At 45.9% G+C, this 14,293-nt stretch overlaps 1 protein-coding gene and 1 long non-coding RNA gene across 4 annotated transcripts in view; both read left to right on the top strand.

Annotated features, from left to right (window-relative positions):
• LOC309329006 overlaps positions 1 to 14,293 on the top strand; it is a 45,177-nt gene that overhangs the window by 28,440 nt on the left and 2,444 nt on the right. The window lies entirely within an intron of this gene.
• WDR93 (WD repeat domain 93) overlaps positions 1 to 14,293 on the top strand; it is a 25,651-nt gene extending 11,358 nt beyond the window's left edge. For all 3 annotated transcript variants that reach the window (XM_081838937.1, XM_081838938.1, XM_081838936.1), the window contains exons 9-18: positions 1,070 to 1,253; positions 2,592 to 2,662; positions 2,900 to 2,986; positions 4,112 to 4,243; positions 5,858 to 6,065; positions 6,902 to 6,962; positions 7,741 to 7,897; positions 10,082 to 10,232; positions 12,269 to 12,388; positions 13,689 to 14,293. In XM_081838937.1, coding sequence (XP_081695063.1) covers positions 1,070 to 1,253; positions 2,592 to 2,662; positions 2,900 to 2,986; positions 4,112 to 4,243; positions 5,858 to 6,065; positions 6,902 to 6,962; positions 7,741 to 7,897; positions 10,082 to 10,232; positions 12,269 to 12,388; positions 13,689 to 13,707 — 1,190 coding nt within the window. In that variant the 3' untranslated portion in view covers positions 13,708 to 14,293. The remainder of the gene's footprint in view (positions 1 to 1,069; positions 1,254 to 2,591; positions 2,663 to 2,899; positions 2,987 to 4,111; positions 4,244 to 5,857; positions 6,066 to 6,901; positions 6,963 to 7,740; positions 7,898 to 10,081; positions 10,233 to 12,268; positions 12,389 to 13,688) is intronic.

Raw genomic sequence — 14,293 nt, 5'->3', positions numbered from 1 at the left:
GTTTACCTGTCTTTTCTGTTTCTGTGTTTTGTTGAAATAGTGCAACAGTAAAAATACAAAATGTAAAAATAGTATGATAAATGCATGTATTAGGACCAACTAAAATGTACATAAATAAAACAATCCTCTCCTGCTGTGGTTCTCCAGCAATTGGTGTTCAGTGGTCTCTGGTCCTGGGATTTGAATTTTGCCATTGTGACTAGTTGCCACTGATGCTCTCCATGTATTTGTCCAACCCCCTTCTAAAGCAATTTCTGTGGATGGTCATTCAAATTTCATTGTCTTATCTTTGCTCACTGAAGAAATACTTCCTTTTGTCCATTCTGAATGTGCTACTACTGTTCAATTTCATGGGCTGATTGCAGGTTCTAGTATGGTGAGTGAGGGAGAAAAAGTTCTTTCTGTCCACCTTCTTTACACAAAGGATAAGTAAAGCATGTTTGGAGTGGTACAGTTTTATTTTTATTTTTTAAAGAAAGCCCCCGCCTCCAGGCACACAATCTAAAAAAATAAAATAGCAAGGGGAGTTGGAATGAAATGGGAACTTGGGGTGTGCGTGTTGTTTGGCAAGGCATGTTCATTGCACCTCCTTAGCCTGCAGGAGGTGGGGACATAAATATTAAGACTTTTCATGCACTTCCTCCAACTTTCTCAAGTGCCTCTTCCACCATTAACAGGGAGTGTTTCCTTTGTCAGAAATGGAGAGCACTACCAGCATGGACCAGCAGAGGCCATCAGAGCCCAGAGCTGGTCTGTCTTTGCAATCCCTGCAGAACCCGGTCTTCTATACTCAACAACATTTAGTGCACCGAAAGAAAATAGAATGTTTTCAATTGATGCCTACTGTTTCTCCTTCCCTGATTAAAGGCCATTAGGAGGGGAGGATTCTCTCTCTAAAAAATGACCAGTGAGAATACAATGTGCAAATTGGCAACAGGTTTCCTGTCTAGGCTAGTAGGACATGACGTAGCCCTTTGTGACTGGCTCCTGCTGCGTATCAGACAAGGATTCTTCATGGCAAGGACTCCATGACCGATTCTAACACTGTCTTGTATACATTTAAACTCAGCAAGCACATTTAAGCATCCTTATGAAGCCTTGATGAAGAGCGATGATGGCAGTGTGATTGGCTTGGGATACAACCATATGCTCAAGGAAAGCCAATGGGAGCGGCAGGAGGCAATATTTAGCAGCACTTTCCAACAGTATCTGGAGACAGAAGATGAGCTAGAGATCAAGGAGGAGAAACCCTGGTGAGTGGGGGGTTGAATTACATCTAACATTTACTTCAATCTTCCATCCTTCTCATGCTCCTGGGAGCAGCAAAACCCCCAGAGTTTATTTCTGCTGCAGTAGTAAAGCTGGAAAGATTCACCTCCAGCCCACCCTGGGTTCATGGGACAATATATTAATCAGTGGCTTGATTTCTTTCTATATACATAGGAATGTAAGGCTGTCGTCACGCTGCAGTTCACGTGGCTGCTGATAGGTGGCCACACCAGCTCCAGCGGGACGGCATGCAGGTGAGTGAGAAGTGCAGGCAGCCGGCAGCCCAGGTGAGCCATTTAACGGAGGGGTGGGGGGAGATGATTCACAGAACAGTATGGCAAACCAGTCTGTGAAGTGCCTTCCCCTTCTGTTAAATGCAGCTGCAGCGTAGTTTAATGTAGGGAGGGAGACGCTTCAGAAAACTACTCTCTGAAGTGCCTCCCCCTTCTTTAAAATGTGTGAGGAGAAGTGGGTTGAGCTGTGAGGGGGATAGGTGAGGTGGTGGGTAAGGTGTAAAAGGAATGGGGTTTGGTCAGATGCAAAGGCATCTAGACTGGTGACTGGAAGTGGCTGTCGGAACCACGTAACACCAGTCTTGAAAGAGCTACATTGGCTCCCAGTACGTTTCTGAGCACAATTCAAAGAGTTGGTGCTGACCTTTAAAGCCCTAAATGGCCTTGGCCCAGTATACCTGAAGGAGCATCTCCACCCCCATCGTTCAGCCTGAGGTCCAGCTCCAAGGGCCTTCTGGTGCTTTCCTCACTGCGAGAAGTGAGGTTACGGGGAACCAGGCAGAGGGCCTTCTCAGTAGTGGCCCCTGCCTGTGGAACGCTCTCCCATCAGATGTCAAGGAAATAAACAACCGTCTGACTTTTAGAAGACATCTGAAGGCAGCCCTGTTTTAGAGAAGTTATTAATGTCTGATGTTTTATTGTATTTTTAATATTTTGTTGGAAGCTGCCCAGGGTAGCTGGGGAAACCCAGCCAGATGGGCAGGGTATAAAAAAATTATTATTATTATTAGGCAGGAGGAGGTGGCCAGGTGTGGGGGTTGGCAGGTAGGTGGACGGACATGTGGAGTGAGCAGGGGTGGCAGCCCCTAGTACTGTATAATGTATACTTTAACAGGAAGTCACATTGCAATGTTTGTTGTTGCTTTTTGTGGTGGTTTAGCACAAACATTACTTATACCAGTGTCATTGATTATCTCCCCCCCCCACCCTGAACCTTTATATATATCCTATATGTTTTAAAATGTTTTCTTCTCTCTCTTTCTCTCTCTCTCTCCCTCCCCCCCCCCCCGCCCCTGGCTGCCATTTCAGCAATGCTATGTTCCATTTTCACTTGCCTGGCCGCACTTTGCCTGTTGGGACCGAATTCAGAGCTGAGCCAGGTAATTGTACTGCAGAAGTTCCTTCTGCAGAATTAGAGAGGCAAGCCTGAACAAAACTAGGTGGGGAACCTGGAACTTTGTGTCTGGGATTTGAAATTTGCATGGCCCACCCACCTCTGTTTTTGGCTTTCTCATTTTGCTCCCAGAATTAGGGAGAGGGGAGCTGCTGGGGTTCTGAAGTGCCTATCTTCCCTGTTGGCCCTTTATTTATTTCCTTCTCTTTCTCTTGTTCTCCAGATATGCCCATTGCTCTCAGCATTCACTGGAGCAGGAGCCACAACCTCTGCTACTACTTTCTCAGTCGCCCAGCAAAGGAGAAAATTGGTAATGCAGTGTGCAAGTAACAGCTGCAATTTGATGTGCATTGTCAAACCTCCTCATGATCCATCCCAGAAAGACTCTTCTCGTCATATCTGCAACGGAACTGTGGCATTTTTAAGCTGAGCTTCGGCCTCCTACTCCTGCCACTTGTGGGCTCCCATCCCCTTGCTGCTTTCTCCACTGTAATGTCTAGTGTTCCCATGATACAATACTGCTGTTCAGAGATGCCAAAACTGGCATAAGCCTAATCTGTCTGGCAGTGTAGTTCTGACCCTTGGCATGATGTAAGAGGGGCCGTTCAGCCCTGTGTACTTGAAGGAACCTCTCACCCGCCCCACCATCATTTAGCCTGGACACTGAAGTCCAGCTTGGAGGGCCTTCTGGTGGTTCCCTCATTGCGGGAAGGGAGGTTACAGGGAACCAGGCAGAGGGCCTTCTTGGTGGTGGCATACTGTTGTGTTTTGTATATTCTTTTGGAAGCCACCCAGAGCGGCTGGGGCAACCTAGTCAGATGGGCAGGGTACCCCCTCAGTGTGAAAAAAGATGTAGGGCCAAATAGCAACTCATAGGAGGCTGGATTCTTTTATTTTTAATAGTTTTATTAAATTTTAAATTTTACATTTCCAAATAAACATTTTAGAAACTTTAAAATATACAATGGCATCCCTTCTTCTCTTTCCATGGTTCATTTTACATATCATACATCCCTGCCTATTTTACTATAACCATTCAAATGAGTTTTCCATTTTACATCCACCAAAAATTATTTACTCTGTTGAATTTATCTTAATGCTGCCAGTGTTTTCAGTTGCATACAGTTATTTTCCATATATTCAGTAAATGTTTTCCAGTCTTCTTTAAATGTTACCATACATTCGTCTTCCTCTCTTATTCTATATGTTCAATCTGCAAGTTCTGCATATTCTGTCAACTTAAGTTGCCAATCCTTTTTAGTTGGGACCTTGCTCACTTTCCAATATGAGGCTGGGTTCAGCATGCTGGTCACCTTGGTGTTCTGACGCACAGGGGGAAAACAGTGCATAAATGAAGGGTAGCACTAAGCAAAAGGCACTGTCTCTTTCCTTCCTGCAGGACCCATCATTCATAAGCTCTTTCATTCCTTTCCAGATTCTGATCCAAAACCGGACATGGTTTGGCCCTGTGCCTCTCCACTCACGTACTCAGCCATCACACCTTGTTCCTCTTACCTGGCTTTTGCTTGCGAAGATGGAACCATTACGGTTTGGGAAAAATCTATTGGTGAGCCTTGCCAGCTTTCATGAGATTGCCATGGGGCTATTCCCTTGCCAACCATAAGCGAAGGCACTTGGTGAATTTAAAAAAGGGGAGTTCTAGAAATGAGGCACCACAACCAAAAATGTCCTGGTGGGGGTGGCACCCTGAGCATGGTGTCCAAAGATCTTAATGACTGGGCCAATCCATGTGGGAAATGGGGTCCTCCCTTAGAGAGGGCACATGTTGCAGTGAGATCTGGCAACCTAACCCTGTATTGTGGGTGGGTACGCTTGGATAGCCACAACACCCGATTGGTAAGTTCCTTAATGTAGGGTTCAGTCAGGCCAATGGGACACAGGCTAAATGGATCAAGGGACCTATATATACCTATGCATGTGACCCAGAGCTTCCTCTTTCGGTGCGTTCATCGGAACACCCGCCCACCTCTCCCTATATTTAGGGTTTGTGTGCTTGACCTTGCTATGCCGTCGTGTGTCGTCTGTCATTGAGACAGGAGCACAGCAGGAATTTTCCCACTTGGCTGATTGGCTGTTGCCATTTGGATTTCGCCTGCCACATAGCAAATAGTCACAGCGTAAGGTTGCGGATAGGCTCTGGTTCAGGTGATAGGGATGGGAGAACACTCTTGCCATCCCTATGTGAAGGGTATTCCGTTAAAGGAATTCAGGGACTCAATGGTTCGGTCAACCCCTGTGAGCGGGTTGTGCCCGTGCCTCAGTCCAGGGGAGCATTTGGGTGGCGGAGATAGCCTGTTCCTGGCTTTCCACTTATCCAGGTGTTCACCCTTGGCTGACTTATGCTGGTGCCCTGGGTCAGCGCTACCTGCAATGGTGCAGGGAGCTAGTTGAACCAGAGCCTATGCAACCAGTCACTTGCTGCAATCAATAAAGTTGTGGCCTAAATTCTGCCAAAAAACAAACCAAAATTTGAGTCTTGTCTGAATTAATTTAAGGAGGAGGTTTAAAGGTCTAAACACGCAACAGCCATGAACCTCCAAGTATTCTGGACCCAGGTTGTTTAAGGATTTGTAGGTCAGGCTTCAGCAGTGTGAGGGGAAAAACAGGGCGATTCCATCAGCTCTGACAGGAGACCAGCTTTGTTTGATTTCTCTTCTCCCTGAACTGTTTCCATTCCAGCTAGCCACTATAATAACTCCTGTGTAACTTTAAGAATTGGCGTGTGGCTTTGTTAGTTTTCTTTTCCCTTTCGTATCATGTATTTTAGATTATTAGACTGTAGGTGAGCACGCTTCTTGTTTTTACCAATCTCATGTAACGATAAGCCACTCTGGGAGCCTTTTTAGCTTAAGAGCAGGATAAAAAACACTTTAAATAAATAAAACCTTGCACTTTGAATTGTGCCTGGAAACAAGTGGGTAAACTAAGAAATATAAAGAAACACATCTTCTAATATGCTACAGCATGTGATAGATGTGGGCTGGCCAGCAAATTGCAAAATCCAAGCATTGGGTAAGTGTGGCTCTCAGATGTGAAGAATGGATGCTGTCAGGTCACACCCACCTATCAGCCAGTCTAGTAGAAACCATCTGTCTTATCTTGGCCAGGAGGATCCTGCTGTCATTCCTGTTCTCCCTCTGTGATGTTTATGCTTTCCTAGGGTTCCCGTTGTCTGTGACTGTGCTCCCTGATGGATACGTTATACGAAGCATCCAGTTCATGCCATGTTTACCCTCACTCTGCGAGAAAGCGCCTGGCTCCAGTGAAGTTCTTGCGAGCACCAAAGTGAAGCTTCTGGTGTTGTGCACAGATGGGTCTCTCCACATGATTACATCGGGGGCCAAAGAATTTGACACCAAGCTGCTGGGGTACGGATGAGGCAGGATCCTGGCTGTTTACAGACCCAGAACCTGGTTTAAAGGGTGGGAGAGGTTCTCCTATTGAGAGGACTCTTTAGCCCAGGCCCTCCAAAGACAAATAGGGCTGCATACCTTGTCTTCCACTCCTGTACTTCCCAGAAGAAGAGGGTACTTCATTTTCTAGTCCTCTTTTTATTGGAGTTGGTTGGGACTACTCTGGTTCCAAGAGAGTATTGGGAGTTGGAATTCATAGTTGTGGCTGGAAAATACCACCCAGAGGGACAAGGGAAGGCCACTTGGGATACAAGGGGGTATTGTTAGGGAAACAGAGCATAAGTAGGTAAGAGCAGGTGCAGGTAAACTAAGTGACCTCTAACAAGATAATCCTGAAGGCCAAGGAACTGGGTGAAATGTGGAAGTCCAGTTTCTCATTAATTAAAATGAATACCTCCACTCCTAGAGTTTTAAAGCATTTAGAGGAAGTTCCTGATATATTCTCAGGATTTCACCCAGCAATCCTGACTGACAACATAGTGGGGTTTTTTTTTGGGGGGGGGGGTTGTTTGTTTTTTGAGAAATGAAACCAAAGTGGAAATCTGAGACTTGTGTGTTTAAAAATGATAATAAAATAAAAGAACACATCAGGCTATGTCTGCTGGAGGCAATGACTTTTGAACATTGTAGAACACTCTGTTGGCCTCATTTGCAATATGAAGCAAAACCAAACCATTTCCCCAGAATAGTTATGTGAATCCACCTCTCTGCTCTCACTGATGTGCTTTCTCCGCAAGATGCCCAAAGAAGAAATGCACAAAGAGTAACACAAACTTGGGTTTCTTTCTTAGGCCTGAGACTCCCAATCAGACCATCACTGCTATAGCAACCATTTCTTCCTTACCTGATACAGTGAGTGTTTTCTGATTACCTCCCATAATGTCTTCTGCATCTTCTGAATACCAGAATTGTGAAAGCAGTATTGCGGGTGGCCGGTGGGGGGGGGGGAGAGAGGAGAGAGGAGATACTGTTTTAGTTAGATTAACACACCAAGATTAAGGTATCTGGGCATGAATTTTTCAGTTAAGACTTACAATTTCTTGTGGGTAGAGTATGGATGCTGTATAGACAACTAGCCCATAGAAGTGTGTGGGCAGCCATAACACATCTAAACTGGGGCCTAGAGTAGTTGTCAGACTTAAAAAACCCCCCACTATCCACATAAACCATGCTTGTATACTTAAAAGCACACAAAACCAAAAGGTCAGTAGCCCTAACAGGGGCTGTCCAGTCCAACAACAGTAGTGATCATCTGTCTACAGTTTATATTGAGTTGAACTGCTTTTCTCTCCATGTGGAGAACTGAGGCTAAGAAACTGAGTTTTCTCAGCATCAGTTAATACATTTTTGGCTGAAGTGGGATTTGTACTTCTGCCTAGCCCTACATCTTTCATCCTCTGGATTTTGAGGGAAGGACGAAGCCAGACTGGTAGGCTTTGGCCCTGTTACGTTGCACTGCTAAAATCCTGAAAAAAATCTTCTGCTCAGCTGTGCCTGCGAATGTGAATCATAACCTACCTGGGAAAAAGCCAAGACCCACTGCTGATCCCATCCAACAAAGTAGCTATGGAAACACTATCAGCTCATTAGGTGGGTTTCTGTCATAAGTGATGAACTTTCATTATTCCAGGTGCTGCTTTTTTTCTGGGATGGCACGGTCATTCTGATGGACACCACCACAGAAGATTATATTTCCCAGTTCATCATGCCTCCCTCCTACAAGGTGGCAACTTCCTGGCAGCCCGTTTTTTCTGTGGATACTCAGGGCCAATACTTGCTCCTCCAAGGTAGGATCTCCTAGATACAAAAGGGAGCAGGCACTCAAAACTCAGAAATAGCACTTGAAGGCATTCAAGCCCTTCCCCTGAAGTGGGAAGACCCATAACATGCCTCAGGTGGTTAGCAAATGTCTTTCTATTGTGGTCTCTGCAGCATCACAGAGAACTCTTTAAGATGCCTGCTTGTTGTGCCCTAGCTTGGCTCAATCCAGGAGATGATGGATTAAAGCAAGGGACTTACTGGCATTGCAGGGCCGCATCTGATAGGGCAAAGTTAAAAGAGACTATGCAGGATTACAACAGGCAAGGCAAAGCATGCCCTTTCAGGACCCTGGACAGGTAGCTGTGGCAGATGCCGGCTGAAACTTGCCCAAGGAGAGCTGTTTACAGTGGTACCTTGGGTTACATACGCTCCGTGTTACATACGCTTCAGGTTACAGACTCCGCTAACCCAGAAATAGTACCTCAGGTTAAGAACTTTGCTTCAGGATAAGAACAGAAATCGGGCTCCGGCGGTGCGGTGGCAGCAGGAGGCCCCATTAGCTAAAATGGTGCTTCAGGTTAAGAACAGTTTCAGGTTAAGAACAGACCTCCGGAACGAATTAAGTACTTAACCCGCGGTACCACTGTATTTCAGTAGCATGCTGAGGCCCTGTGGTGGAGGCTGACTAGTCTGGACCGGCAGATAACTTGCTACCTCTGAGGTGCTTGTCAGTGTTTCTCAAAAGGGCTGTTCTGCACTGTAGACTGTTGTGGTATGTAAAATTTCCTGTGCGGCCCCATTGCCTTGCCACCAGGTCACGTAGGAGAAATTAGATTGCCATGTCAATGGTTTCAGCTGAAATGTGGCCAATTTGGTTCAACAGTGAGCATGCACAAAGCCCAACTCCAGCTGCCTTTGACCATATAGTTCAAGGCTGGAACTTTCATTAGCCCCAACTAGCCAGGACTGCTGAGAATGGTAGGGCAATGGCATCTCAAAGGCCACAGGTTCCCCATCTCTCGATGGAAGACTCATGCCATGCATGTGCAAGATTGTAGTTCATAATATTTCCAGTCAAATTGCAAGTAACCCTCCCACCCTGTTTCTGAGGCAATGAAGCTTGCATGCAGCAATTTACAAGCTGAGTGACTTCCTTTCTGGTCTAATTCCTGGCTAATTAACAGTTCCCACTGTTGTAACCTCATGAACAAATGAAGGTGGCATATACCGTTAAACCCCTGACCCATCTAGTCTAGCAGTGTCTTCTCTGACTTGCAATGACTCTCCTGAGTCTTAGGCAAAGGCCTTTCTTATTACTGGCTACCTGATCCTTTCAACTGGAGATGCTAGGGATTGTATCTGGGGCCTTCTGTATGCAAAATGTGCTCACTTTGAGACTGCTGGGCTTTTTTGGTTCACAGGAAGTGAAAGCGAGTGTCACATTTGTAAGTGACACGAAAAAGCCTGCCTGCCCCCACATGGTTCTTTCCAGTTCTTATCAGGTTCCTTTTAGTTGAGGGAATCTCCAAGGGAGAAATGTATCAATTAGCAGGCAGCGGACTTTCAGATATCCTATTGCAGTGATCCAGCACACCCGCTGTTTAATGTGGAATCTCCCTGTGTCTCCTCTCCTCTCTAGAAGTTTCCTGGTCCTATTTATTGAACTTTGTTGCTTGCACCTGGAGGCAAGAACCAAGAACCACTCTGCCAAGCTGATAAGCTTATCGTATCAATGAATGAATGAGTTTGTCTGTTTGTCACTGTCAACCACAAAGACTCAAATTACTTTCAACAGTAGACTACAGTCATACCTTGGAAGTCAAATGGAATCTGTACCGGAAGTCCATTCAACTTCCAAAACGTTTGGAAGCCCAAGCACGGCTTCTGATTGGTAGCAGGAAGCTCCTGCAGCCAATTGGAAGCCGTGGACGCCCCGTCGGATATTCGGCTTCCAAAAATAGTTTGCAAACTGGAACAGTCATTTCCTGGTTTGCGACGTTCGGGAGCCAAAACATTCGGGAGCTGAGCTGTTCAACTTCCAAGGCATGACTGTATGTGATTTAAAAACAATAACACATTAGTGGCATGCGACTCCTAACAAATTTCTCCCATGGGAGTACAGCCCCCAAAAGAGAAAAATAGTGCCCATCCCAACTTTGTGTGTGTGTGTGTATTTCTCTCTTAGCAAGCTGTTCTCTTTCTGCCCACAGGGGTCAAGCAGCAAACTGAAACTATTTTCATCTTTGACTTCACGACTTACCCATTCATGGAAGCTTTTGCCCTGAAAGCTGAAGAGCAACCCGAAGCCTTAGCCGTAGTCCTACCCTGGGACAAGCGCTGTAACATCTTCCTAAAAGATAGGTAAGTTTCTTGAATCGGAAAAAGACCTGGAGCTGGTGAGCCATTTTTGCTCATGTGATTGCGACAGGGGACTGGAGCAGGAATCTTCTCTGGAGAGATAAGCACTCTACCTAACAGTGTTAGACTCTCAAACAAACTCGGTGCATCCCGACTCTCCTCTGGCATAGCACCAAGGACATAAGGAAAACATATATTCTGTTCAAGCTGAGTTCAAGGTGCTGATACAGACATGCACATCTACTCACAGCTTGGGGCCCAGGATACCTGGAATATAATCTCACCCATCACATACCCAACCAGTTGCTTCACCAGTCTGCAGGAGGGCAGATACCATATAATCCGGATGTCCGTTCTGGGATTTAGGCATATAGTGTGATGGCCTGGGAATCCGATTCAGAGGCTGAACCGGAGGAATCCCAGCCTGCACAGGAGTCCCCACCTCCAGGGCCGGCTGAACTGGGGCAGGGCCTTGATTCTGAAGCGCCTGCACCTGTGCCGGATCCTCAGGAGCAGGCACCAGGTGATCCCACTCTGGCTTCAGAGGTGGTTGAGGACTCAGTGCCTGCAGGTGAGTCTCCCCCTGGGCCCAGTAACCCTTCAGCCTCTCCTGAACTGCAGAGGCTCAGGGCAGAGAGGCGAAGGGAACTGGTTTCTCCCAGGAGGAGTGCTCGCCTTAAGGCCAGGAGAGGCGGGTCTCCTGGGGGCTGGGACCACCCCTGGCCTCAGAGAAGATAAAGGCCAGTCAGCCCGGTCCCAGGTTGCGGGAGCAACGTCGATGAAGAGCTGTTTTGGCCAGCATCCAGTCCTGTTCCCCCAGAGTTCCTGTCCTTGCCCGGCTTCTCGATGTGGACCCCGCTTTGCCCATGGAGGACTGTCTGCCGACCCTCAATTCAGGTCCTGGACCTCGCCCCACGTTATCCTCCCCCCTGGACCAGCACATATAGTGTGGCAACAACACTTGCCCTTCCTCCCATTCCATGTCCAACAAGTGCTCTCTCTATTGACTTTTGGGTGTCTCTTGGAGACCTTCCGTTCCCAACAAGCCTTTTATGTGGATACTTTTATCCCAGCTTTTCTTTGACCTGGACTTGAAATTGTTTTCATAAACAATTTTATTGCTCATGTAAAAACTGATGTTAATTGCTTCAGGATGTTTCAGGGGAAGCAATTCATAAATGAAATAAACAATCCACAGAATAGTGGCCACTGTTAATGGAGCAACGGGGTGTACCCCAGGTCCCAAGATTTCCAGATTTAATAGCAGCCATATGCCTATAGATTAGTACTTGCCTTGACAGTTCAATGCTTTTGGGCGGAGGTGCTGCTGTATACTTTGGGTGCAGTAGAGAAGACTTGTGATCTCCTCGGATAAACTATGTATCAAGCCCCAATTTCAGGGAAGATTGTATACTGCATTTATTGTGATGTGTTCCACAGGGTGCAATTTGTTTGTAATGTCATCAGATGGCAGTACAACATGATCCACACAGATGAGCACCATGAAACCTTATACTGAGTATTCCCTATTCTGAGGGCTAAATTGGCCTAAACTGCTGTCCTGGTCTGCTTTGAGAGGAAAGATATAATTTGAATTCATAATAATAATAATAATAGTAATAGTAATTTTATTTACTCATGCTTTTATACTACTTATCCAGTTGTGTCCTCTAGGTGGTTGACAGCATGTTAAAACCAATGCAACAATAATATGAAACAACCAAAACCAGTTAAAATGGTACGAGGAGGTGATGAGGATTAATTGCATTATTTATAAAAGTTTTTATATGTCTCGTTTTTACATTTGTCCTGATCACTTACTTTTATGTGGCTGTTATAAAAATGAACAAATGTGAATCACTTTGAGAACTTGAAAGTGAGAACTACAAAGGATAAGCCTTACTTACAGTGTTGGGGAGCACCATTTTGACTTAACTCCTTATCGCTTAACCATCTGGCACTGAGTGAATGAGGCATGGCAAAGTGGGCTCAGGCAGGAGCCCAGGGAGATGGAATCTCTGTCTTTGTCTCGTTGCCAGCTTGCAGCGGCTGTCCACAATTAGCCAACAGATGCCCGAGTGCTGGAGCCTGCTGAAGAACTGTGCAAAATCCTTAGCAAAAGGAGAGTCAGAAGAAGTGGTAGAGGAAGAGGAGACTAGGTGAGTTGGTCACTCTCAGAGGCTGATTTTGTGTTGCTGTATCTTTCATCAACCCATGCCTGTCATCTTAATGACAGCTGCTTATCCATCCTTTGCCAGTCCAGGCGATTTCCTAAAGCAGGTTATTTTGCTGTCATGAGGAGCTTTTTACCCTTTTGCCTCCTGCTAGGAAGGATGTTATTGACCAGTTAGTGTTAGAAAAATGTCTGTGTCTCATGGTCCTCTGCCTGGTTCCCTGTAACTTCACTTCTTGCAGTGACAGAACCACCAGAAGGCCCTCAGTGCTAGATCTCAGTGTCCAGGTGGGGGTGGAGATGCTCCTTCAGGGATACTGGGCCAAGGCCGTTTAGGGCAAGCACTTCAGTGATACAAAAGGAAGTTAGAGGGACACATTTTTTAAATATTTAAGAACCATCGAACGCATTTTGAAACAATAAGCACAGTGAAACATTAAAACTTAAAAACAGAGATAAGGTAAAGGTAAAGGGACCCCTGACCGTTAGGTCCAGTCGTGGACGACTCTGGGGATGCGAGGCTCATCTTGCTTTAGTGGCCGAGGGAGCCAGCATACAGCTTCCGGGTCATGTGGCCAGCATGACTAAGCCGCTTCTGGCAAACCAGAGCAGAAGAGTACTTAAAAACAAAACAAAGCGCATGGAAACACCATTTACCTTCCCGCTGGAGCAGTACCTATTTATCTACTTGCACTTTGATGTGCTTTCGAACTGCTAGGTTGGCAGGAGCAGGGACCGAGCAACGGGAGCTCACCCCGTTGTGGGGATTCGAACCGCCGACCTTCTGACTGGCAAGCCCTAGGCTCTGTGGTTTAGACCACAGCACTACCTGCGTCCCAAAGACAGAGGTGTAGGACTTCAAATGATAAAATCAAAACCTTTGAGCCGAGTCCTGTAAGATAATTGGCAATTCTTTCGTTACCATGAAGGGTTGTGCTAAACTAGGGTTGCCATATTTCATTAAGTGAAAATCCAGACACAAAAGTTGTGTCCAGATATGTATGGGAAATTCCAGACATATGGCAGCCCTAGCTAAACCCATTTCCTATCCCTTGTGAGCACAGTGCCTAAAAGTATAGCCAACTTCTAGCTGCAAAACCCTACTCTGGGTTCTTCCTTGCTTCCAGCTCCAATGCATTGCACTTGCTCCAGCCCAGAGACCTCTGGAAAGCTTAAATGGTATAACGACTGTGAGTGTGCCTGCATACATTTCCCTCCCAGCCTTGCATATGGCTGCTATTAAATCAGCAGTTAATTCTGCTTTCCTGCTCTAACTTCTTTCCCAGGGATACTGAAGAGCCATGACACATCGGCCGGCACACTGGTCAGAGGACTCAGTGATGAGCCAATGAATTACATTCTGTGCCTTGAGGAATTCCGGCTGTGAGCGTAACTTGGCTATTTTGTCCCATAACCTTTTTTTGGATCCTTTCAAAGAGCACCCGATCCACCATCACAAGCCTTCAGGCTCTGAACCCAATAGGTAATGAGTTCCAAAACGGGAATAGACTGTCAAGCTTAAAGGGCAAACCTTGTTAAAGCGTAATTAATGTCAGAGAAGGGCAAGGGGGAAGTGGAGCAAAATACAGGAGACATAGGCAAAGATACTGGGAAACTGGAATATGTGGTGCGACAGAATATTGAAGAAATCTCTGCAAGTGCGCTAAGTCTACTGTCTCTTCCATCAGCGCCTGCTCATCTGCTCAGAACCTGAACCTATAGATAGGGCCTAGGTTTGATTGCTTTTTAATTCTTGCATGGCACCTCCCAGTATTTGACATCTTAAAAATGAATAGTACAATACAGCAAATAAATAACAACAGAAGACACTATGTTCACTTTGTTAATATGGGAACCTTTCATGCAAATAAATTGCAGAGGAGCAAGAAAA

The sequence above is a fragment of the Podarcis erhardii genome (assembly GCF_964252035.2).
Source record: "Podarcis erhardii genome assembly, chromosome: 14".
Taxonomy (NCBI): domain Eukaryota; kingdom Metazoa; phylum Chordata; class Lepidosauria; order Squamata; family Lacertidae; genus Podarcis; species Podarcis erhardii.
The sequence above is the reverse complement of the archived record's forward strand: the minus strand, read 5'-3'. Positions and strand labels throughout refer to the sequence as shown.